The 27,675-nt window shown below is 37.0% G+C and overlaps 1 protein-coding gene across 1 annotated transcript in view; it reads right to left on the bottom strand.

Moving 5' to 3' along the window:
* The window catches only part of COL25A1 (collagen type XXV alpha 1 chain), a 298,445-nt gene that overhangs the window by 109,679 nt on the left and 161,091 nt on the right, over positions 1-27,675 (bottom strand). Inside the window, exon 5 of the mRNA XM_030947161.1 lies at positions 9,448-9,465. Coding sequence (XP_030803021.1) covers positions 9,448-9,465 — 18 coding nt within the window. The remainder of the gene's footprint in view (positions 1-9,447; positions 9,466-27,675) is intronic.

The following is a 27,675-nucleotide window of genomic DNA, read 5'->3' on the forward strand; positions in this document are numbered from 1 at the left end:
GCTGAGTCTAGGAGATTTATGTACTTCATTAACAGATGCTGCACACAGTCCAGCTCTACAAAAAAGTAGTAACTACACAGAAACAGATGATTGAAATTCCCAAAAAACCCCCTCTGTTCATCTATTTGAAAGAAGGGCTGGTTTAAAACCAGGTGGGTTTTTGAAGAATTTTGGCCTGTACCTGCTATCATATCAAGGCACATTTATAAAGTAATAAAGGCTGAACTTATGTAAACAAGCAAACCTGCACAGCTCACATCTGAGCAAGTATTTGCTGTATTTTTAACACTAAACCTATTTTCAGCCAGAGGATTTTAACACAGACTTTGAAATAGGGAAGGCCAATTCCATTTCTCCATTTACTAGGATGACTCCACACCAGTTTCAGTAGCAATGCTCTGAGTTTCACTCAGTATTTCAAAGGCAAGGCATACTGTCTATACACTGTTTTTCCTTTCCAAATGTTACTATTCAGTACAGGAGCTATTTTCTCATTCAGTGTAGTAGAATGTCAAAAAAAGATTCAGATATTCCTTTGGTGTTGTCTGCAAATGCTACTGTAAAATGCTACTGTGAAAGATGTGTGTTAGATTACTTAAATCATGAATGGTTAAAAGAAAATGGCAGTAAAATAGTAGTATAAAGCCACAGCCATGTAAAAAATAGCACCAGGGGTAGAAAGGATTCTGAGACATCCACAGATTAAGAGCAATGGGATTATTTCAGAAACCAGGTAACTCTTTAAACTTCAGGGTATGCTAATGCTTGGGAAGAATCAATTTTAGAAAAATACTATACATTCCTCTGAGAATCTTATTCTTCTTTCTTTCCTATGATCTCTTGCAAGTTCTGCAGTCCCTTAAATTGCTCCTGTGCACGGGCTCCATTTCACAGGAACTGACTGACAAATGCAATGTTAAAAACTACATTGCACAAACCCACCTGAAGCGACCTGCAAGTATTAGGTTGCCACAAATGTTTCTGAGCTATTCCAGGTACAAGGCATTGCTGAAAGAGGCAAAGCTTGACACTCTAAGTCATAACTCTAGTCTCGATGGGGATGTGTCAACCCTCAGTCAAATTAACTTATTTAATGTCAAATAGTATACAGAAAGAAAAGCACAAAAAATGCATATAAAATAATATTTATGTTACAATAAGATAAACACCAGAACTAAAGATAAACACAAGAACTAAATATTTCATTTATTGTCACCAATTCCCTTATCTGCAAAGGGGAAAACTACAATGATGTATTTCATAGAGCTATTTTGAGAACTGTTCAGATTTGTGAAGTTTGGAGATGGAACACCAGATAAATGCAGATTAATTTTTATATCAACTCCAAACATACACATACTTCTATATGCAGACATATGTAAAAGTGAGATGACTGAATATATTCTTGTAACCTATAAGGCTGGAAACATCTTTACACAGGAAGGAATTTAAGACAACATAAAATTTATAAAAAACAAAACTGTTTTCTCCTGAAGACTAAGAGTATGGACTACAAAATTCAGAACATCTTCAGGGGAAATTAAACACATATGTATATTTATACTTAAATGGATATTCATTCTTTTTGGCAAATGATCACTGGCAGACATACCGGGCAATATAGCTGGATTGCATTTCTGAAAATACGTGATTCTTTTACATGTTTCTCAGCAGCTCACAGCTCTTGAATATTACTGATGGATCTCAGTAAAAAACTATATTAGGAAATCTTACAGTGTTGTAGGGACAGACAAAGCATTTTTGAAATTGGCAATCTGGATCCAAGCCCACAAACAGAATGCACACTTCCATGCCGTGCTCAATAGTAACACTACTGGCAATACACAAAATACTCCAAGGAAAGTAACTTCTGCATTTTCTGCCTTTTTCTGCCTTCTTGAAACTTGACCCATACTTATAGGAAAGAGTAACATATCGGCACAGTTCTTATTGCCAGCATCAATTCAATATTAAAAAAACCTAAAGCATTTCTACTAACCCATCAATTTGCTTCAAGTAAAATTTCAGTTCACATGAGTGCCACTTTAAAAAGGGAAATATAAATTTTGAAGGTTTCCTCTAGCAGCCTGAGATCCAAATCTCCCAGGTCTGGTCAAGTTTACAGGACTTTCAAGCATCTAGAACAAAGCATCACCAGCCTCTGAAATGATAATTGCTTTCAAAGGAACTCTGATATTTTGAAAACCTTGCAGAAGACTAATGTCTTAGACACCACAGCATTATCTTCAAGTCACAATAAACTTGATGAAATACACATTTTTATAACTCCGAATTTTTTTTTTTATTAAAGCTAGTGAAACTACTGGGATCTGCAACAAATTGAACTGGATTGCAAAACTAAAATACAGCACGAAGATCACTAAAAACAATAAGCCAGCATGAGTTTTATATCAAATTAAAAACATGTGCAGCAGGATAGTAAAATACTATATAATATTCCTGAACACAGTTCAATATGTTGCTTTGACATAATCCCTAACAGAACACAGAACACACGAGTGTATTTCTGCCATATGTAGAATAAGGAAGAAAATATGAACGTCATTTGATAAAGAAATTATTTAGGAATACAAGAAATATTTCAGAGTCCCTAATTATATTTTGACAACCCTTTGTAATGTCATAATGGAACCACAATACTAAGTTTGTAATTGCTTTTTTGTACTCGCATGTACTCTGTTAAGCTAAGCAAAGGTTTACCAAATTAAGGCTTGCAAGTAATTTTTGCTTCACAGTTTCTCACTTTCTGTTAGAAGATCTACTATGCCCTGGTGACAGCTGGAACTTCTAGATGAATAGATGGAATGCTAATGCGTGATTCCCCATCACAATTATACTGGCATATGTAACCAGTGAATCAGATCTTCATGTTTATTTTATGAAAACAAGCCCAATTCTTTTAAAAAATTAATGGTGCTACCATGAAGAAAAGTTGGTAACATCCTACAAATAGAAAACTCTCATGCATATTTTCTTTCTGAGTTTTAAATATTAGTTTTATGTATAGTCTAATTTTAGGGCTCGTTTTTTCAGACTAACAGTATCATAAATTGTTGCTATGTGAACTATGAAATGAGGAGATCAACATCTAAAAGTTTTGCATCAAACTGTTTTCTAAGCCCGTCTTCCAAGCTTTCTTTATCTTTTGCATACAGCTACTCCCAAAGGAGATCTGCAGATTCAGAAAAAGAAGCCACCTTCAAAGGAGCAGAATTTATTTCACAAGCACATCCAGAGCTGATAGTTTTGTTGCATGGGGAACCCTTTCACAGAATTTTGTACAATTAATATGCTTATTTTTCTGTTTGTAGAAAATCAAAACCCAGACTGAATTGGCAATTGTAAAATTAACAGAATTCAAGTCAGGTACTTTTTGAATCAAGCAAGAAAATAAGAAATAAATTATCTGTTTCAGGAAATGCTGTGGAACATCTGAACATCTTGCCATTTCAGCACCAGATAGTTACTGAAATTGTAACTCAAAAGCTTGCCTACCAGAATAAGTAAAAGAACACAGTAGCACAGTTGGGGTAGGAGTCTGGCCTCCTCCTGGTGTCTGACAGAGCCTGATGAGCAGAGCTCTGAAAAGCCTAATTATCTCCAACTTAGTTCACTTAGCAGGGTACTGTAAGGAAGTCATCAATCTGCCATTAGAGGCTCCTTTGTGATTCCTGACAAAAGGGTGGGAAAAGACAAGTAAAAAAATATGCTGAAAGTGGAGCATAATATCAAATTTTAAAAGAATTTTTGTTGATGATTGGAAGTTTTACTCTTCTCTGCCTTTTTAAATTATGTGTGGTGCTTCCTTAGTGTTGGTACAAGAGATCAGAACAATTTTCCCCTAAATCTCCAATTCTGTGCTCTCTTCTTTACAAAGCAAAGAATCCTCTTACTTGCACTAATACTGTCTGCTTAGCCAAGAAAACCATTTAATATTCACAGCTCTTCTGGTTTACACATGTGCATAAGTCTACCAGGGGAAACTGAAGTATTTTATATTTGAAAGTGCTCGTTGTTGTAAACGCCTTTTAACAAAATTAACTTCTATTTTATGACATAAGAAGCTGAGAAAGCATCACACTTAAAAACAATTAAATGCACAATCTACTTCTGAGAAGACACATTTCTGGCTCCTTTTGTGTCATAAACACTTATGTATACAGTAAATGAAGTTTTGAGCATGATTTCTCCTCTTAACATTCTCTGATGTGGTTCCTTTTAGCAACTAACAAAATGAAAAGCCATGAAAATGGCATTTGTTTCTTCTTGTTCACAAATCAATATGGGCTGTTTCCTAAAAAGGTCTCAAAATTTCAATGGTGTTCACAAATGCTATTACCATTTAAGAAAGGAGAATGGCAACTAAACTCAAGCTCTGCCTGCTTAAACACATATGAAACAGTACAAGCTTGTTTATTTATGTGATGCCCTCAGATTAATTTTTGATCACATAATTTACAGTAATTTATCATTACCAGCAAAGGCATCAAGGATTTATCTTTCTTATTTGTACAAAGAAAGTAAGAAAAAGACTTTTACAAGTCTGCTACCTAATGTTAATAAACTAATTGTTGAAGTTTGACAGCAAAATCTGACCTGCAACTTGTAACTCAAAAGCAGATCAGCATTTGTATTATCAGTCTGAGTAATACAATTCTTCAGAAGTTTAAAAAGGAGCATAGGGTATGAGTTTCTAGGAGAAATATCCCACAAGATCATTCTCCACAGTGAGAACAGTTGATGGCCTGGTACAAGCACTGGGATTCTCCCAAAAGCAGTAACTTTACTGCACTGTGTATCTGAAAGTGAACATTGCTTCAGTCTTTGGCTGATTTTGTCTTTCCTAAGTGTATTTCTTGCCTCTTTCCCCCACTCTCCATGCAAGTAATGAGTCTTGAGACATTCGTGAGAGGAAACTGCTAGAAAAAAAGGAATGTGGAGTTCACATCTCAATTTATGGTGATCAGAACAAAATAAACATGTCCAACTCTAACAATCTGACAGGCAGAGGTCACTCTACAGCAGTGGTCAATAGGACATCATGTACCTTGCCCATAGCTTAAAAAGCCATAAAAACACACATGATCACTTGATGTTATCAACTGCCCCACTACTGAATGGCATGCACTGAGAGCAATATTGGACAGGTTGTGGAATGCAGATGGCTATCCAAAACTACCAAAACTGAAAGGGAAGCTCAACAGGAATTAAAACACGTTTTATTTATACATCCCCTTTCCCATCCTTCCTACTGTCAGATACTCTTTTCTAAGATCTAGGAGTGTCCCTACCATCACAGTGTTCTCTAGGAAGTGATAAATATCTTCCCTAGACTGCTGCCTTCCAAATCCACTCAAAACTAGGGTCTGTGGCCTGCTGTGATTCTCTGCCCCTTGACAAAAACCAGAAAACTAAAAGTTAAAATGGTTCCCACCAGCACTGTTGACAGCACAAGCCAGTAATAGCCAGTTTAACCATGAATCAGAATCTCTGTCATCAGAAATTAAAAATACTGCAGTCACATACCCTGATGCTTGGTGGTGAAAAAAAGGCACACATGCATTTGTCACTGGAATTGCTATGGAAACCTTTATCATGTACCAGGCACTGGGAAATTTCAGGCTGTTACAACATCACATCCATGGCCATGCCACACAAAGGAAAACAAGAATCTCATGAAAACAAGTATCAATCATTAACACTTTGTCCATTTTTAATGCAGACTTGGACAGCTGCCAAAGAGAAAGGAGAAGCATCTGTGAGGCTGCTGTATGTCAAAGTCCCACACACAGAGTGCTCATGTGTGCTGACATGAGAGACAAAGTATGTTGTGCTAGAGATGGGCCAGGGAAAGGATACTGCCCCAAAGAAGGAAACAGTCGACTGGCTGAGACCAAGTCAAGCAAAACACCACCCCTACCCCACACTTACAGTCTTTAATAGTTTTAGTTCAGCAAAATTTTTTTAAAGGATTGTTTTGTCTTCCTTCACCATGGTATTAAAAGCATGGCTTCTAGTATTTACATGAACCTCACCTCTAAACAACAAAAAAAGTTTAAAATAGCCAGCCTTCTCTCTTCACCCAGATAGCACATGTCTTACAGAATTAACATTAGACTAGAAGCTAAACTTTGTTCTCTGACAAGCAGGAATACTTCTATTATTTAAAAAAGAGAAATTATGGGCAGAATTTGGTTGTATAGATTTATTGTGAGAAGAACTCTTTATGGTTCAAGCTAATCTAAATACATATTTATATTCCAGATAAGGCAGATTTTTTTTTGGGTCACTCAAGAGTCAGAATTTAATTTCAGCAAAAATATTAAAGATTTTATTACTTGCTCTTCTAAAGAAGAACACAGCTTACATGGTATTTAAAGTAGCTTTCTTTTTAACAGAAAATCAAAATCATAAGAAGAGACTTTATTTTTTTAAAGATTAGGCTAGAAATTCTTTAGTTTTCTATTGTGGTCTTTACTTTTCAGAGATGCAACAAAACCATAAGCTTTTTCAGGAAGGAAAAACAAAAGCTGCCTGTAACTTGTAATAAAGCTTGTTGTTTCTTCAAATGGGAAAATGTGAAGCGAAATTATATTTTGAAAAATTATCTTTATCTTGAAGAAAATAAGCAGTAAAAAAATTAAAATGATAGGAGGATGTGCCCAATAATTAGGTGTGTGTTAGGTGAATATAGTGTGTACTTTATAAAACCATAGTAAAAAAGAATAGGGGTTAATAGAACAGTGAGTATAGAAATTATCAGAATTTATCCCTGACCTTAGCATGGACTTGCATGGCTAGGACACCAGAAACTTCCTAAGTGCTTCTCCAATCAGCATAACAATTTTGTTCTTTGAAGCCATGAAGACTTTACTTAGTCACCAAACTGATCAATACTTTAAATTTTGAGTTTCTCAGGAACGCAGTTAAGACCAGGGAAATTGCAGACAATCATAATAGGCTGGAATTTCTGCATTACTTATTGACATGCCAAGGGGTTTTGATTTGTTTTATCTGTGTAGGAATGAATTCTGTTTTCTGTGGATACTTTTGATTTTTAAAAGTCTTGAGATTTTCAACCACAGCTTCCAATATTTAAAAAACTCCGCTTTTAATATTTTAAAAATGCTGTTTCACCAAGTTATCTGGATCTGAGTTTCAATAAATTTAAGGGGATAAACTTCTAAATGTACATCCTGCCTGTAGCTGCCCGAGACTCACAGATGTCAACACTGGCTAGAAAGCAATTCAGCAGAAGGGTTATCTGGTTCAGTAGCTGCCTACAGTCAGAATCTGGAATGAGGAGGTACAAATGTGCACAGCTAGTGTCATGTGAGAGATTCCCTGGGTATCCAAGACAGCTGCCTCTAACTGACAGCTACAACCACAGCCCAGCACAGACTCCAGCCCGTACATAAAACAGCCAGTGGCTGAGGCCAGAGACGCTGGATCAATTCACAAAGCAACAAATGCCTGAATGCAGACAATGTAACTGAGCCCAAGGAGTCTGCCATGAGCTGAACCGGTTTCTAGGTGCACTGAGTATTGATTTAACCTTCACTGACTGCCAGGAGGGCTTAGACACCTCATAAGTCAACACCTACACAACACAAGCTTCTGAGTTTAGGCATCTTAATGTAAAGCTGAACATGACTCTGTTTCATGCCCTTATGTCTTCCCCGCCAGTGCTCCCAAAAGAATTATTCCTGGACTCAATCAGCCAGTTGAAATGACTGGGTACACACATATCCAGCTGACACAGTAAGAGCATCTTGAGCTGAAAAGGAGGAAAAGGCATTATTAAGGATAATGGTACGTGTTGCTGAGGACAATGGCGATGACCCAGAGGTGAGCATTTCCACTGGGAGGAATTACTGAAGTTAACAATTGTTAAGAATTCCCTCTCAAAACAATATCGGGGAAGATTTTTAGAGGGCTTTTTCTTTGGTTTGCACCTCACTTCTCTTACACCCGTGATGAGATTTCTCTGCCTTTCTGCCCTTGAAACAGCACTGAACGCTGCCATCTCCATGGTGGTTCCTTGCCCACAGCTATCCCAGGGCATTTCATGTAGAGATATGAGCTCCAAAGACTGAGCAGCTGTTTACAAGCATTAGGCAAGAGACACTCTCTAAGCAACTGAAATGTGGGAGGTGGGGGTCTGAACCCAGAAGGAAAGGACACGGGTGGCAGCACAAGTTAACATCAACTGGAGGGCAGCCCACAGGCTCCAGAATCAGCCTCAAGTCCTTAACAGAGCTTGTTCAGAGCTACAGTGCCACACAGAATTACAGTCTCTCTCTTCATCAGCACAGAGCCTGAAGATACCACTCTGTACAGGCCATACATCAAGAGTCTATTGTGAAATATAAGTGCCATGGGCAGTGGTCATCTCCAGTATCATATGGATTTCTTACACAGTCCTGTTAAATGGAGCCTGGCACTGCAAGGATACTGTGCATTCAGGCCAAGTGCTTTAAGGTTGTAAATCAATATGTCTTTTAACAGAAAATAACGTTTAGAAACTAAAAAATCGAAAATAAATGCTTGCATCTCATAATGGAAATCTTTAAAAAATTGCCAGTCAATATGGTGGTAAAGCTCTAACTTTCAATTATGATTCTGAAATACAAAAGACCCTCATAGAAATCCTGGTTTGGGCAACTAAATTGTGCTAAGACAGTTCCACAGACCAAAGCTTACTTCTCACAAAGCATATGGAGCATACAAAAAGCCTGAGTTTCTCAACTGATTTCACTAAGTATGGCATTGGTACTGGCTTGGTAATTGATTTGTTTTTTCGTATTTCCTTGCTCTTCCATATTTTATAGCACTCAATTCACATTTCATTTTTGCTATATGTAATGTTTCCTTTCTGCTGGTGTATTTCTTCCTTAGAACTGAAGTCAGGTCCCTAGATTTCCACGTCTTCAATTACAGCTGACAAGACAAAGTTCTACTATTCTTAAATAAAGCAGAACTAATTCAAAGCAGTGTATCTAATTAATCAAAACAGCTAGCAGTGCAATATTTAAAATAACTGAGGGCTGCCTGGATTATAGCAACATTATTAGCATGTGATTAATAAGCAGTTGAAGTATTACATTTGCTACACATTTGCTAAGTTATTTTATCTTGCTTTAAAGTTTGGTGGCAAAGTTTCAAGCCATAGTTAGGAGATTTGCTCTATTCAGTATTATGTTGTTAACCCCACCATCTGGTCAGACAGCTGAAGGAACTTAACCATATGTGGGGGGCATATTTCTCTCTTGGGAAATATTTTTCTTATAGAATTATGCAATGGTTATCAGTTTCTATCTTACTACAGTAGGATCAAAAAATATAGTAAAATACTTTGTAGACAACCTGAGCTCAGTGGGCCTTGTATTTAACTGTTACTTATGTCAGAAAACAAGATGCACTTACTTGTGGACCAGGCTGACCCTGAAAAAAACAAGAAAAACAAAAGATTATGGAAAGTTATGACAAGGATGAACTCTTTAAATAGTAGAAAACAGTTACAGTTCTCTCTGATAAGGAGCTAACAAAATATACAAGTGACTGCATTGAAGTCAGATTTTGGATCTTAAGTTGATATTGAATTTGAGTGTTTTAATTCAAACTGATGAACTTTCTTGCAACTAACTGATTCTAGAAATAAATTACAATAACATAACAAAACTGCATTTGAGAAACTTCTTATTTTAGATATCATTGACAATTTGGAAATGATAGGAGGACTTAATTGACAGTTCTCAAGTGAGGAAGAAGCCAGAGGTGCTGAGTTGATTCAGAGCAGGCATTATGGGTTTTTTGCTCTTTCATTTCTTTATTATGGCTCCCCTCCATGCTTCAAGGATATGCTAATTATTTACTATTAGTGCTTGTTGAATGAACAAAGTCTCAAAACTGGAGGAACACACTGCTGGACAAACAGTAGTCTTTTTGCCATTGCTACAGGCACCATCGTTTTAAGCGAGGTAAAACCCCTATTTAAACCAGCAATTGTGGAAGGTCTGAGATGAGCTTTTGTCAGTCAATCCAAGAAGACAGCTGATACTTTTCCTCTCTCTTATTTATCAACATCCCCCTTAGATCACCCCTGGACAAGTGGAGAGGCACCCTTTGCACACTGAGGAACTGTATTTCTTCTTGCTGCAAGCCCATTCAGAGCAGAATTCCTATCCCTAATTTCCCTAAACCAGAAAAGCCAAATTAAGTAATGAATTATTTTAGTGCCCTTAACAGAAATTACTTGCATGAAGCAGAATTATTTTAGCAAACAGTACAGTAGCTGTGACTATAAACAGCATGACCCAGACAATCAGCTCACACTGTAAGACAGAGAAAAATAACTTCATATTTCTCCTTAGAGAATTCCTTTAAACGCCTAGGGCTACCTTAGCCTCTGGTGTTTTATGACAACTAAAATAATACTTCAGTTAAACTGAGACTATGTTTCCTTTTGTTGACAGAAACTGAGCGTGGAGACTTCTTTTAAACCATATAAAACCACTTTAGCTGGGAGGTACTTTTAAAGAGAGCTGAAACTTTTCTGTCTGAACATCAGGAAATACTTTTTTACTGTTAACCAAGCATGGGACCATGGGAGATTGTGGAGTTTCCATTCTTGAAGACACTCAAAAACCATCTAGGCATGATTCTGGGCAAACTGCTTGAGACAGCTCTACTTGAACAGAGAGGTTACACCAGATGACCTCCAGAGAGGTCCCTACCAACTCAACTTCAACCGTCCTGTGATTCTGGGCAATTTTAGATGGGGTGGGAGGCAGAAGCATCTCAGCTGGGAACCATTATCAACACAAAAAGCAAATGAAGAAATGCTTTTTATAGTAACTAATAAAACTTCTTGTGCCAATTAAAAACCAAAATAAAATGGTATTTAAATGCACACAAAGGTTTTAAAATATTTTTTAAATATATGGAATCACATCACAGAGGAATAAGAGTAAAATACAGAATTATTGTGGCTATCTAATCTTTAAAATGAATGCAGCATAAGGTATTCCTTGTTGGGGATGCTGCAGTTTTCTATTCATTCCTTAGAACAAAACTGCACCATAGAGAATATAAAAAAACCAAAGTTACTGGCTGAGGTTGGCAGTTCAAGTATTAGCTAAAACTTTCTGAGTTGGTGAGCTCGATGAAATTACACATCATGCTGGGTTAATGAATATGATTGAGACTCCTCAGCACTCATATATTACCTCAATCTTCCCCTCACAGCAGGTTTTAAGCTATTTTATGTTATACCTGTTCTTAAAATCATCAGGAATTGCTTATAGATGCAGTACTGGGCAGCCAGTACAATAAAATTGTATAAACTACCTAAACTGAGGTCTGTGCCTGCAAACTTTATACACAGAATTCAGAACACATTTGTTCACAAAAGTATCAAAAGTTGCAATAGATTTTGACCAAATCATTAAAGGCTGTCTCCAACATATATATATATAAAAAAGCCCATACCTAAAGGAAGGTCTGAAATTATCAAAATGTTTCAACAGAGTTAATGTAAAGCTGTAGAAAGCAAATAAACCGAATATATGCATATATATTTCAACAATGAGATTTGAAAATTGACTTTTTTTCCTTCATCTGAGACATAGAGGCTGCTAAGTGTCCATATGGTACATGCTATATGTATGATATAAGAGACATACACACATAACACAAACATATCCTGAATTGAATATGAGGTGACGGTTGCAGTCATGCTCCCAACAAAAGTGTTTTCTACTCTCAACAGCATCACTACTTTGCTTTTCTAGTACTGAGCATTTATAATTCTTTTATTTCAAGCCTCCAATACAGAAAAAGCTGGAAAATGAATTTTTACAGGACAACATTATTTCAAGTAGACAGAAAACTCTATGAGATACTGGGAACTAAAATCACTGCATTAGTCTTTGTTTATATATGCTGCCAATATAACAATTATCCTGCATTAAGCTATAAATGCAGATGCTGAATACAAAAGTACTCAAAAGCAGGATGATTTTAACCCCTTGGCTATTAGCTCCTTCAGCATGGAAGGAAATTTGCATTAGTGAAGGTATTTTCTGGTTTTTACAATGGTTCCTAATCCTTCAATATTTCTGAGTAGTTTTATCTGCTCCTTGCCCTACTATCCACTGCAGTTACGGTAGAATTTTCCCTACTCAAAAGCGATCCAGTAAGTGACACTACCCAGAGGGTGCAGCAAGCACTGAATTATGGAACTCATCAGCTCTTCTTAAAAAGGTATGGGTAGAAAAGCATCACAACACTGACATTTTTAATTGTAAAGGGTTATTGTCACACAACAGCAATTCAAATTGTAGGATACAAAAAAGGGGCTGTTAATTTTGCCATCTCTCTTTTTTGTTTTGTTAAAGCGTCAGGAATAAAGCTCCTTGAGTTACTTTGGTGTTCATTAAAAAGCCCTCTAACATGATTTCAATCTGATATCATAACTCATTGGAGCAAGCTCAATCTCAATTTATCTGCTTATGTTCCCAAAATGGCCTCAGGACTGCTGAATGATATCAGTCTGGTTCACTGCTGCATAAATCGCCCTCAGGTCATGTTCCTTGTGGATTAATATGTTTTAGCTGTAAGTCTTTCTCTAAATTTTAGATAACCAATGGGGAGAAAATACTGTTCAAGACAGAAAAGTAAGCATTACTCTGATTTTTGTCTAATGAATATCTCTTTATTCAAATCTGTTACATACTCTAAAATTGATTCATTGACTCTAGCTATCAACTAACTGCAGTCTTTGCAGGCATTTAGGGATCAGTCCCACCACCACTGACTGGTTGGGTGCATTTTGGGGGCTGCTGCTTTGAACCCCGGATTATTGCTCATATACTTGATTATCCCAACTGAACGCTGCTTTTTTTTTTTTTTTTAATCTAAATTACTGCAGTGGGTATAGCTGCATAATATCTCATGGTTTCAGTAAAATCTCCAGAACGATTTTCCCTTCTATATTCCTATTTACTGGCTTAATACACAATTTGGAGGCAAACAAAGGGATTTGGCAACCTATTCTAATTGCCATGATGGAAGGTCTTCTACTGTAGTCAGTTAATCCCTTACTAGAAATTGAAACCAATATTAGCTGCTGATATATAAATTATATTAAAAAAAAAAAAAAAAAAATCCATGGTGTAACTCAAGTCAACAGGTAAATTATCAATCCCCTAAAAGAGACTAAAGAAAAAGCTTATTGACTGCACTTGCAAACAAGTTACTTTTACAGACAAGTTACTTAAAAGTAGAAAGAAACCTCAAAGAGCAAAGAAAGAGGAGAAAATGAAAGCTGACACTGCAAGTTAACAATTTGAGCTTGCAAAGGAAATGGAGCTTGTAGTAAGTAAAAGGATAGAAAAGAAAATAGGTATCCAGGGTATCAGTGAAAAGGGGTGCCCTGGGAAGGGAGAAAAGAGAGGGAGTGAAAGGAACAGCAAGAGAAAGTGCCAAAATTGGATTTTCACACTTTTGCTGTGGTGTTAATCTTTAAAGAGCTGGGAACATAAACTTCCAGGCTTATACATCTAAACATAGAGCTACACAAATATACACACAAGTACAAATGCATTAACAAAGACATTGTATAAAATTAAATGTTATTTCTAACTTAATTCAAGCAGCATACCCCTAATGAATATCTGGAATATAATACAAATGCATTTATTATGGTACATGAGGCTGTTCAGATTTAATCAACCAATACAAACCAGGCACAGAAATTAAAACATAAAAATTAAGAATTTGTGAAAGAAGGAGGAGCCACAGAAATGTAGTCAGAAGTGATATCCTGCTGTTTGAAAGGCACCACCAAACTATCATTGGACAGAGCACCCAAGGAGGAACATCTGCCTTCCAATCTAATTCAGACAGAAAATGAAAAGTGAAGAGGAGAAGCAGGGCTGACCTCCATTTCCTTGCATAGGCATAAAAGACTGAAGTGGCTTTTCAGCAACTTGTTAAAAATCCATGCTACTGGACTGCTACTGTTATGCTGTTATGGTGAAGGAAGCCAGTATTTGACTAATATACATTTCAGCATAAGAAATTATAAAAAGCAAAGAGGGGCATATGTGAGAGACCTAAATTACACTGGTTTTGAACAAATCACCTACCAGCTTTCCATCCATACCAATCGGACCCTGGGATAATCAAAAGTCAAAACAAAATGGAACAGTTAAATCAGAGTAACACTGAAGATGACGGGGGGAAAAACAGACTTGGGGAATACTGTGGACTTTAGCAGATGAGTAACTGTGTCAGCAGCTAAATGCAATACATTTTGAGAATGAAGGCACAGAAAAGAAACAACAAAAGAAGCAGACCTAAGACAGGATTAATAAAAACAGCATGGTGGGAAGTAGCCAGACAATAGCTGATGTTTAACAAAAGACAGGTTCAGCATGCAATGAAGGAATTGTTAGTCTGGCAAATCACAGTGGTCCAACATAACCAAACATATGAAATAATGCATCTTGCTTTATTATTCTATTTCTGTTATTTCTTTAAATAACAGAAAACAGCTACTTATTCGCCTATTTATTTACGTGGTTGCAACTTTAAATCTCATAACTAATCTGTATTTAAATTAACATTATAGAAATTATTGTTAGTAAGAAACTTTAGCTCACACCATCCACGGAGATATTAAAGATTTCCACTTACACCTTCTCTGAGAAGTCCTGTACCTTACCCCACTTTCTCTTTTTTTCCCTTGGGAAACATGGAATGAGTAGGAATTCACAAGTTACTTATTTTCTTAAGAATCCAGAAGTTGGTTGCAGTTACATGAATGCAAATTATACAAAGGATTTAAAATAGATGTATACTGCTATAACTGGGTTATTGGTCTTGTATCAACTGCCTGTTTAGGTGATCAGAAGAGAGAGAAGAGGACTAAAGAAAGTTGGATTAATTTTAAATGTGATGTTTATTTGCTGTGTCTTCTGACAATGAGCAGTCAGGTTAACTTTCACTGGCAATGGAATAAGAGCAGGCACAGTATGGCAGTTTTTTCTGCCCTTAAATTAATGTTTTAAGCTGAAATCATGAGCTCTCAGGTATTTGCCCTATGCAAATGGGACACTAGTTTGTGTCTGCTGAAGAGAAGCTTTCTCTTAAATGCATCCAGACTTTCCCCCTGGAGCTTCACAGGCACCCCTCTCTATCTGCCCCTCCATACAGCCCCTTAGGGCTGACTGCTCACACTGCTAGATTAGGGTCACTGCTGCTGAGGAGAGAGCACATATATTTGCTAGGTTTATGTTGATCTATTTTATCCTTGCTGCATTTAGCTCCCTTCCTAAGCACTACTTCGGCTTGTGAGCTAACAACCAGTGTAAAAGTTTAGTCTAAATCAGGTCTGCAGGGGTTCAGGTGACTATTTCATCCAGGAGTGTATATTCATACCTTCTGCACTATCACTAATAAATAATAATATGTACTACACGTAGGTAGACATATACTGAGCTAGTTCAACAAGCTATCAAGAAAACAATAAGCACTATGAAAAACTGCTGCCATACCATCCAGTGAGTTCCCTAAGTATCTGTCTTCTCCCACTCAGATCCTGGACTATGCCAAAAATTCCAGACATACTTAATATGAACAGGGCCATCAGCTGGATGCAAACATTTTCAAGCTCATTATTTTTGGTACAGTATTGGCTTTGTAAGAAGCCCGTGCACCAACCTACTTGTCAGATCCAATAACAAGTTACTGGGTCTGGGAAGCCCTGTGGAAACAAAATGCCTTACCTCACTTTCCTGCCAGCCCTCACTGTGGTTTCCTGTCACATCATGAGTGGGTGACATGCTGAGAGTGTAAAACAGGTCATCAGTATCCTGGCTGTCTGCATGACCACTGCCTTATTTTTGTGCTGACATCCTAGGGAAGTTTGTGACTGCTGGGAGGACCTGCACTATCTTTCAGATGTTATCACTGAACAGTCCTTCCCTGGTAGGAAGGAAGAAGAAAGCAACACTATCCAGTGGATTAAAATGGTAGAGCTTTATTATTAGGTTTCCTCCATGCCTCTTGATTCCACACATGTAGCACACATGTAACACTTACTAATTTTCTCATAATTATTTAGCAAATTTCTAAATACAGTTCTATTCACCCCAAAAATTAAGGCATTTCCAAGTTATTAGTTATCCCAGATTTTTTCTAGCACTGGGCACTACGGGATGTTTACCTAGTAATATTTACACACACAGTCTGCTGCAGGTACAGAAACAAAGGCTGAGCTAAACTCTGGCTATGAATAACTTCTTGAAAACAAGCTAGAGATATTACCAGTAAAACACTCAACAGCGAGGTCGTGGTAAGCATATAAAGTTCCTCTCAGGGCTTCATGGGGCAGCAGATAAGTTTAACAGTTAGGTCCACTGTAAGCTTAGCCCAAAAGATTTAATTACTCTTATGATGAATGAATGCAGAAAATGATTATGCAAGTATTTGCAGAAGGAAGGAAGGGGTTAAACTGGTTTACAGGGACCATTCAACAGCTCTCGCACCTGCCTTAGTGCTTGTATTGTCAACATAAGCACTGTTTTTAGGGAATGTTTCTTTACCATAGAAAAAAGAAATACTATTTGTGCTTCTTTACAATGACAGGTGTTTTAAAACTACTATTGGATTTTTGCCTGCTCTTTATCCATGCTACATAGCTCCTGTATTTGAATTAAAGGACTGTATGTAGCATCTCAAAGAGTCTCTGAAAGAAGATTTAGAAATTCCCAGCAGACTGTAGAGAAGCATCTGCTTCTCTACAGGAATGGAAAATAATAGGTATTTCTCCCATGACTCCATTTTTACCAGGGCTATTTGGTCTGACATCTCAAAATGTCTTCTGGGATTTGCTTTGTAGAATACAGGAAGAAAGCAAAACTGTCTTGAGACACACTGCCTTCCAGAAGAAAAAAATACTGTGAAACAGAATACTATTCCTTCATTATAAAAATACTGACTCTTGAACAGCCAAACATGGCAATTTCCTTCTTTCCTCAATTACTTCTTTCTAGTGTTAGAAAGACAGAGAAAGCACTTTAAAACAATATAAAAGATTAGAATGTCCACAAAAAATACAGGCTAGATGACAAAGATGAGCTGAAATAGTACATGATGTTGCTTCCTTCAGGATGCACTAAGAAAAATCCTATATATGACAATATTTATTGAAATTCATTACAAGATTGCACTGGAATTCCAAGTAGTTTTCTTGAGATAAGGATAATTTATTTTTTTCATTATTTTTTAGAGAAAGAATTCAAGCCATAATCTGCCTTTGAGTCAAACCTGAATGTCTTCAGAGTCATGCCAGGTAGATCAAACTACTTTCTATAACATAACTGCCACTACTGATTAGCAAGTAATTTTCGTCAAGAAGTACCAAATACATGGTCTTCCCTAACACAATCCCTGTAGTGCAGTTTAAAAAACTAGACAAGATAATGAATCATGAAGAACTGGATGAGTAGGTTTAGACAACACATGTACACTAAATATTTTTTCACTTACTGCAGATAGTACAGATGGTATTAAAAATGTTTCTTCTGGACTCTGTGTTTCCCCTCTAGGTTTCTCCTACCACTTTTAAATGTATGCTAGGGCTAGATGCAGCAGGTTTTGCTGGAACAGAGTTAAATTTCTTTGCAGCAGCTCATGTGGGGCTGTGTTCTGTACTTCTGCTGAAAAGGGTGTTGATAATCTAGAGATGTTTCAGGGACTTCTGAGCAGTGCTTATGCAGCATCAAAGCCTTTTCAGCCTCTCAGCCCACCCCAACAGAGAGGGGAATGGGGGTGCACAAGGAGTTGGGAGGAGACACAGCTGGGACAGCTGATCCCAACTGATCCAAGGGATATTCCATACCACAGTGCATCGTGCTCAGAGTATAAAGCTGGAGCTAGAAGGTAGAGAAGGAGGCACAAAAAGGAAGAAAGCTTACATTCACAGTGATGGCCTTTGTCTTCCCAGGTATCCACTAGGTGTGATGGACCTGTGCTCTCCCAGAGACAACAAAATGCCTGCCCACCCATGCAAAGTAGTGAGTTAACTCCTTGTTTTGCTTGGCTTGTGTGCACACCTTTTGCTTTAACTATTGAACTGTTCTTACCTCAGGCTACAGGTTTTCTCACTTTTAGTCTTCCAAATTTCTCCCCCGTCCCACCAGGGGAGTTTGAGTGGCTGTGTGGGTGCTGAGCTGCCACCTGGGTTTAAGCCATAACACTATTTACTTACACTCTTACATGCACCCTTTTTTCCCCTCAAAATCCTCAAAAGTTGTTTGTACAGTAGATTTCTTTTTTCCCACGTAGTACCCAACTATTTACTTAGCACTTAACTACCTGTCTAGTAACCCTACTATGGACAGAGACTACACACGAGAGGTAGGAGAGTGTAAGTGGCATTTCAGGCTGGTTTGCACAAAGTAGCTTCCACTCCTCAAGAATACTGAAAATATGATGTCTCTCAAAGAAAAATACTGCCCAGTGCTTCACAAAATCAGCTGTTTTCTATTTAAGCAATATCTTTTTGCTTTTTTGTTACTCTGCAGGTAAAAATTATAAGGATTTTAGGGTTTTTGTTAGAAAGTGACTATGTAAGCAAGAGAATCAGAAAACTTTGGAGAGTTTCTGACAAACAGATGGCAAATGTTATTACTTAAAGCAGATTTAATGTGATAATAATTTCTTCAGAAATTTCTCACTGAAAAGGTAATAAAAGATATCAAATGTTGAAATTTACAGTGCAACAACAGAATCCTCCAAGCAAAGAAAAAGAAGAAGGTATGGATTATCTTCTTACTCTTAACTTCTCCACTCATATTTCAGTGATCTTTTTTAATTAAGGAATACTCATCAGAACACTGAGTTGTGAGCCAGGACAAATAATAAGCAGAAAACAGATATGATTCCTTCTTTATAAGCTAAAAAACCACACCCTATAGAAAGGTGGTTTTTGTTTGATCTTGTTTGTTTTGATTTGTCTTTTTCATAAATCAGAAACTCTTATCCTGACAAAATTATGTGACTATTTTTTTTCACATTTATAAACTATCTAGTATAAATGTAACTGTTAGATTGATACTTGCAGGCGCCTGAAAATCTCTCATGTTAATATACATACAACTGGAGATTGAGGAGGAAGCACACTTCAGCTTCACAGCAGCTTTATGAGCTGCATGCCAGTTACTGTGCCAGACTGAGCTTAAAAATACCTACGTGGAGGGAAAAAAAAAAAAAAGAGAATCAGTCTCAAGCTGTAGGTTTGCACATCATCCCATCTAAGCTCTGGTGAGGTGAAAGATGACACTGCGTTTTCAAAACACCCATTTCAGTTTTAGATTGTTAAAATCAAAAAAACACCACTGTCAGGTTTCTTCATTATGATATTATTAAAATGGTTTATTTCTTTCTTACTTTAAATGATGTATTTCTTTATTTTTTTCCCCTTTGTTTAATTACAGACTTACCAAGGATGACTTTAGTAGATTTAATATAGTATTCCTAGGAAGGATATAAAATTTCTAGCAAGTCTGATGAAATTCCTTTTTAGTCAAATTTTGCTCTATAGCTATGTGAACAATAAGCACAGTTAAGATCATCAACAAGCTAAATCTCTTCTATTGATGAAACATTATTGCTTCTTTTTCAACGACTGAAAATGAATACTGTTAAGATCAGTGGGAGACAAAAGCCCAGGTACAGAAGTCACTTGCTCCATGTGTGGGAAAAGAAAAGTGCACTAAATCAACCTGCAACAAGTCTCTCTGCCCAGCAGTCTGGTTATTACTGAAAAAAACTCCAACCAAAAAAAAAAAAAAATCCAGATTGTTTGGGCAGGAGAAAAATTTACTGTAAAAAGAACAGACTAAAAGAGTACAAGAAAGATGAGCTGAGCCTCTCTAAAACCCCTTTACTGCAAAAAAAAAAAAAAATTACTGACAATGACAAATGAAGCACTACAAGGCTCTTTCAACAAAGCCAATTTCAGAGTTTCCAGAATTCTTCCCTCAAGCAGTTTGTATCAGTTATTACCTGAGACATAAAATTCAGCTAGATGGATCATCACCTAGAGATTGCAAAGTATAACTGTGTTCTGAGGTAGAGAGGTAGAGGTCTAAATGAAGTGAGTTTCTTTAAAAACAAAATCAACAGTGCTGCTTGATTTTCTTGACCAGAAACTTATGTATCTCCATCTTAACTACTAGAGGCTTGATCACATTCAGCCTTCAGAAACACCTTGTTTTTCCTAGACTCATTCAAAACACTGGTGCAAAATTAATCATCCAAGATCTGAACTACAAACGCTCCTGAAAACAGCTCACTGGATTCTCATGGAAAGGCTTTCTTAATACCCTGATAGAATTATCCTGTAATCGCACCCATCTCTCACTTGTTTGCAAGCCATGTATCAACTCTCTCATGTAAAAAACTCCTACAAGATCACCTTTATCAAACCAACAAGTTTCTCTAAGCATACCATGGAAGCACAGAAGAGTCCTGGAAACCACATCCTGATAAAACCTGGAGAGTGATGAATTGCAGCACCACAATTAAGGCTCCATCAACCAAAAAAGTTACGCTATGCTGAAACTAGGTTCTAAGTATTAGACTTCAATTCCTGAACATAACCAGAAATTATTCAAATTTACATTTTAATCCACCTGTTAAGTGCAGGGCCTTTAGTGCAGAGAAATATGCAGCATGCACATGTAAAGCAATATGCCAATGTTAATAATTATCTGTTGAGCAAAAGTGGCAGCTAACACATATTTTGCTGATTTTGTGATGTCAAAGAAAATGTTTGCTTTCCATATTTTTTTCCATATTTTTTAGGTACTTTGAATTTAAAGAAACAAATGGACATGTGACCTGAAGCCATGAATTTCATTAAGTGGCTCTAGTGTTCATATTAACCTAAATTAGGTGATGAAAATTATCAATAATGGAGTTAAGATGAAAGGTAAGGAACAGTTTTAAATATTCCAAAGTAAACCAGAAGTGCCAGGTACCATTTCCAAAACTTCTTGAAGCAACATAACTCTACATTGCAAGACTCTCAGTTGAGAGCCCTACCTGCAGTCTGAATACTCTTATTAGCACCTTGGCAATTATAAGATAGACTGGCTATGTCTAGAAGTAAGCAAGTTAAAGAACAAAAGAAATTGTTCAGAGTTTGCCTATTCAGGGAGTGGCTGAATTGCAAAAACACTCCGCATATGGTAACAATAAGGGAGCACAAAGAGTTCTGTGCAAGAAAAATTATAGCCACAGCTTTACAAAAGCATGTTTCACAGATGAAAAATAATTGCCAAAATACTTTTTATTTTTATAGTTTATGCAGGAGATCTGAAAGACAGTTTCTTGTGGTGCAGATGCATTTTTTTAGTATCTCAGCACTATGGCTGCTCTTGCTGCTGAAATTCATATGTAAAAGAATCATGAGAAAGAGATGGACAGATCCAAGCTGAAAGGAACTTTCTCTCCTCAAACACTGCGGGTGGACATGCTTCTGTTTATCATGGCCAACATTGTATCTGTTGCAAATATATATTAAAGAAGGGGCCCTACATGAGTGTGAATCCCAAATGGTGGAGTACCTCTCTTGTCTTCATACATCAAACTAGCAAGAAGATTATTTCCAGACAGTCGTCCTCCTTGTAGCCTAAGCCTCTTACCAGCATCTACTACAATTGTACAGTCATATCTGTATGACAAATTACTGCAAAGGGAAACTACTGTTGACCCCAGAAAGAGTAAGAGCGACATAGTTCAAGCCATGGTAAAGAATGGAGCCAAAATGCTTCACCCATCCATAATCCATTGAAACAGTCTAGTGACGTTTTGCAGAACTATGTGTTTCTGTAAAAATACTCAGTTATGCTACTGAATTCCAGCATAGCTTAACAAGTACTTGAACATGGAAAACATTCACACAGACCAGAGAGAAAACTCCTACATTCTACCTAAAACCTCTTTTCACCCAAAGAAATTGAAACTCCTGTATTGTAAATAGAAAGCACATGGCTAATTCATCAATGCCAACATCACTGGGTGATTGTATTTGATGTGGCTGGTGCCATGTTGATGAGAAAACAATAAACTGTGAAAAATGTCACTTCTCAAAAATTAGCAGGCTAGCCTTCAGTAGGAGATAGATTGTTGTAACAGCTGTGGCATGATGACTTTGATGAATTAGATTTTTGTTCTTCTGGAATAATTCTGAAGAATGTGTCTCCTCACACCACCATGGAAGCAAATTCATTTGCTCACTGAGACCCTCTTAAATAACAATCTTTCTTATTGTCTGTGTTTTGATGGCTTTAGAGAACGCGGGAAAAAAAAATCCCTTTCACTTCTTTTAGTCAACCTGTTTTTTGGTTCCTACATATCTTTTCTTTTTAGGGGGAATAAGGTCTATTAAGGAAAAATAAAAATATAGTGGGTACACAACACAGTATCATATGGATGTAACCTTCAGAGACCAATTTTTTCACCTTGCCTCAGTGGAAACATCAGCTTTTGAAGATTGACAAACTCAGGAGCAGGAACATAAAATAATTCTTGCTCCATTAGGACCAAAGAATCCTACCATCATGCTCCTTTTATCTGCCTATAGAGGTAAATATTCTGAATGAGTCCCCCAGGGAATTAAGAAAAAATACAGCTGCCACAGACACTTCTCATTTGAGTTGCAATGAAGAACATCAACTGGAGTGGATACATCTCCATAAAAGACAGCAGTTACAACAAAGGGTTTAAAACAGAAGAAAAATAATAGCCAAGGTACTGAAGCATTTGAAATTGAAATAAATTCACCAAAGATAAAACCCCAATCTCTTTCAACTATCATGAGGTTGAAGAAAGATTTCTTTGAAGAATTCCAGGATAAGGAAAAAAAGCTTGTGCAGATACACTACATTAAAACTTAAAACTGCAAAGCAGGTGCTTTCAGCTACAGACTGCCATATGTGGTCAAATACTGGAAAATAAAATTCCCTACATGCAAGTCTATTCAGATACTTCTGGCATTTACCTATGAGATTTAAAAGGCACAAATATGCATGCAGCAGAGACGCTCCAGTTGTTCTAATTGCATTATACCTAAATCACTTGTTAATGGTTGGTGCTGTATACAACTATGCCACCTCCAAAATGACTTGGAATCAGTAAATTCTCAAAAAGCATAAAGCATCATGGAAAGAACCATAGGAAGCATACATACAAAGATTATTTCAATCACAGAAATAAAGCAAAATTCAGGGATGCAATACTGATTTTTTTTCACTCTTTCTTCCCGAAACAATTCCCTATATATATTTTTAATGATGCACCACCTGTTCTATTTCCCCAGTTTAACAAGGAAAGAGGGATGTAGCAAAGAAAAGAATTGGTATTGCAAGAAAAGATTATGTCTGGTTCTTGAAAAAAGAAATTTCACACAAATCACCATCAGTTTCCATAAGGAACTTCTATTACTGTGACTTCGAAAACAAAATCATTAAGCCTGTGAAGTGCTCAGACAGGCATACAGCAGCTTTATTTCCAAGTCTGCGCTTTTATTAGATATATTAACTGGGGAGCTGCACAGTACCTCACTTACCATCTTAATACCCTGTGCCATCAATCTAAGACCTCAGTCCTAATGGCCTGTTACACAAACACTGGACTACTTTGATTCTAAATTCCCTTTAAACTCCAAGTACAGCCTCATTGCACAAAGAGAAATCCTTCTTCCTTCCTTGACAACTGCTGTGCAGAAACAAGCAAATTCAACCAACAAAACGTTTAACCAGGGAAGCAAAAGTTCCTGAAATCTGACCTACAATAGAACACGGGCTACCCCCCAGCCAAGAAAACTTTACAATCCAAGTACATTACACCTGTGCCTTTCTGAGCCATACTCCAGCAAACCATAAACTCTTCTCAGCTATTTCCTAGTTTCAGTCAAATTATGCAAGTTAGATTGAAGTCTACCAGAGCTGAACAGGTAAATCCAAAGGCAGAATGTAGTTCAGTGTAACAACTTAAAATCTCCACGCATTTACCAAACTCATTAGTTCATTTAATCTCAAACAACTCTCAAGACTATTCTCTTGCATTTTGTGGATCCACACATGAATACCTCCAAATAAAAAATATTCATTACTTTCTTCTGACAAAACTGGTTTTCAAGACTATAAAAGGATTTTGGCAGAAGCTGGTGACAGCATTAAAAAAAAAAAAAAGTGGTTCTTCACATTCCCATCTAGGGAGAAAAAAAATTGGATGTGATGGCAATACCAGATTATACTTAACATACCCTAAGGGCAGAGACCTAGTATTCAGAGTGGATTAGAAAAAATCAGGATAATTGATCCACACAGCTGGAAGTGGAAATGTTGAGGTAATTTTCTCTTTGGAGACTGGCTAATCAGTCAGAGTACCTGAATGAAAACTACAGGCCCAACTCGTGCCTTTTTCCTATTAAAAAAGGAAGCTACAGTTGCACTTTCTCAATGACTAGGAATGCAAATACTACATTACGGATAACAAAAGTTACTGAACCGCTGTATGCTACTCTTGGTTCTTTTGGAGTACTTTCTTTCAATGTTCCTTCTCACCCATAAAAAACTGTACCATTATTAACATCAACCTGTGAAACTAACTGCAAGTAGCAAACTAAGATCATTCCAATTGCTGGAATCCACAATCTCAGTGTACATATTTAATACTACTGAACTAAAACATTAAATTGAATGTACGCTTAAGTCCAGTACAGTGATACAACTCCTGTTTCACAAAAGTCTGTGTACTGAGAAGTAGAAGAATCTACCCTTAAAATTTGGCTTTTCTTAGCTGTAATTGATCTATAAAATGAAGAACTGTTACAGATAAATAGTGTAAGTTCTGAAAATTTCCAAATTTTCCCTAGGCTTATTCGCTTGCTAGAATTTCAGCCTTCCAACAGCAGTTTATTTTCATAAGAATATCATGCTGCAGAAAGAAATTGATTTCTACATCAAACTCATGAGTGCTCATGCACATGACAGTTTTTCATGAGTCAAAGCAGCAAAGGGCTAAACTCCTCTTATTTACACTGGGAGCAGCCACGATGAAAATGTACAAAATAATCCAAAAAGAATTTTTAACTCAATAGTTCTCTGTTAGATTGTCAATACTTTATAGTACTTTCTCAATACTAGCAAAAATAATGAATCTTAACTGCTTTACCTAAAGCTAAACTGGGCGGGCAGGGAGAGGGAACCAACAAAATAAAAACAATAAAAACAACAACAAAAATCTCAAAACCATTTTCTGAGGGTGATTTATGATCTGTATCCTACCCAGTGATGGAAAAACCTTCCAACTGACATTCCATACTGCTTGTATACATCTTTCCTTCCAGACAACTATGCTTGCTTTCAGAAATGTCTTTAACTAATCTTGATTTCAATAGGCACAGCTAGAAAGGTGAAAAAATGAAAGTAAGAACAGTCCAAAAAACAGCCTATAATTTTCCCTGTGGTTCAAGAGGCAAAGTTACACCCTAAATATGCCCATCTCAAGATCCCCATAAAGGCATTGATCTACCAGCTAACTCCTGGCCTTGAAAAAGGAATCCAAAACCACAGAGCTGAGAACCCTATTAAACTTGACAAACACTAGCCAAACAATTTTTGTGTGATTACTGAATGATGCTGTCCAGTGTGGGGCCCAGTAGAGGTGTATCAGAGAATGATTTGATTCCCACTAGGGAAGTAGTTCCTCACTCAGCTTTGTAAAGACCCATCTGCCTGCTCCAGATGTTCCTCTCCTCATATCACCTCTCTCTTAAATGGAATCTGAACACTGCAGGGGGAAGCAGAAGTGCTTCAAGGAAAAACTTCCCCCTGCACTTTCTGGAAATCACAGAATCCAACCACCTAGTCTAGTAATTCAGGAACAAGTTTCTACAATGAAATTTTACACCCCTTGACCTCAGCTAGGATTAACAACGCACTTAAACTCCCACATAGGATTAGTCATCTGGAAGCTGTATGGGTAATACAGTTTTACACATCATTCAGAGTATCATAAATCAAAATTAAAAATCCAGCATGAAAGAAAATCTCAGAATCATCTGTGTAACCCCCCTTCCAGGGAAGGAACTGATGACTTAAGAATTCTTAAATGGTAGTTTGGATTTTCCTTCACATTTATGACAGATGAAATCTGAATCATAGCATCATTTAGGTTGGAAAAGACCTTTAAGATCATCAAGCCCAACCATTAGGTAATTAAATACAGGATTTCTACTGTAACTGATTTAACCTTGTCTTCGAATTTCTACGCTTCTTGCAAGAAAGTGACGGTTCAGACAAATTCCAAGAGGCATTTTTAACCACCACTGGTTAATCACTCTACATCCACATGCAACTGTCAAACACAAATAGAAATATGAAACATAGAATTAAAAATCATTTGGAACACAAACCTTTGCTCCAGGGGAGTTTATTTCATAAATAAAGCTTGTTCTGCTATACCAGAGAGCTACACCGTGCACTGGGAGGAAATGACTGGAAAATTTCTAGTGGCAGGCCTGACGAAAAGCAAGTATGAATGATGGTAGGTACAGTTCAAGCATTAATTAAACTATCAAAGCATAAATGTGAAGATGCTAACCACAGCCTTCTGCATGGCACCTGCTAAGCTGCCAAGCTGAACTCAGCGGAGTAGCCCAGAGAGACCAGAAATGTATGTATGCTGTCAAAAAAAATGACAAACCAGCTTAATTCCTTTCTCTGCCTACACATGCTTTATTATGAAAGAGAAGAGGGAAATTTCTAAGTCTGCAGAGGAAAGCACTGAAAAAAATACGTTTAATTATTAAATTACACCTACCCCCTATCTATCTACCATCAGCTATAAATCTTTATTTATCTGATAGATATATGGGTTTGTGTCATTTTGAATTGACGTCAGCTGTGAATCAAAACTGTACTGACTCACACCAGCCTTCAGTATCCTAGCATTTTGTGCTCAGTTTTTAATCACACACTGACATCTAGAAAGTCCCATGCAGAGATGTAGACTTTTATAGTACCAGAGTCCATGCATCTCAGATGGAAATTGCTAGTTCAAAGAGGGTCTTGGTGGATCTGGCATATGGCAACAATTGTCTATATTACTAATAATTTACTGAGGTTATTTATTATAATGCTGTTTCATTTTTCTATTGGTTTTTGACACCGTTGTTTGTAATGCTATGTATGAAATGGACTCGAATAATTTAGGAAGTTTAAAGCATTAAAAGTAGGACACACCATGTAGGCAGGCGTTTACTGCAGCACAAAAAATTTTCTTAAATCTCCATGTGGACTTTCTCCTTTAGCTTATCTATGTCAATTTATTCTTATAATTTTCAGTGAAGAAATGGCTAGAGATATCTTTTTATACTGCTGACTTTTGCAGATGAGGAAGTTGTTCCTTCACTATCATAGTCACAGAAAAAGAAATAGCTTGGGGCTCTCTGAGTTTCCTCCAGGGAGCTGCAGAAATAAACACTGCCTGCTCTTATTTCTGCAGTCAGCATTACACAAATGTAACGAATGAGAGGATTTAGCCCATAGTTCATTCAAAATGGAAACTGCC

The sequence above is a fragment of the Camarhynchus parvulus genome, chromosome 4, assembly GCF_901933205.1.
Source record: "Camarhynchus parvulus chromosome 4, STF_HiC, whole genome shotgun sequence".
Lineage (NCBI taxonomy): Eukaryota > Metazoa > Chordata > Aves > Passeriformes > Thraupidae > Camarhynchus > Camarhynchus parvulus.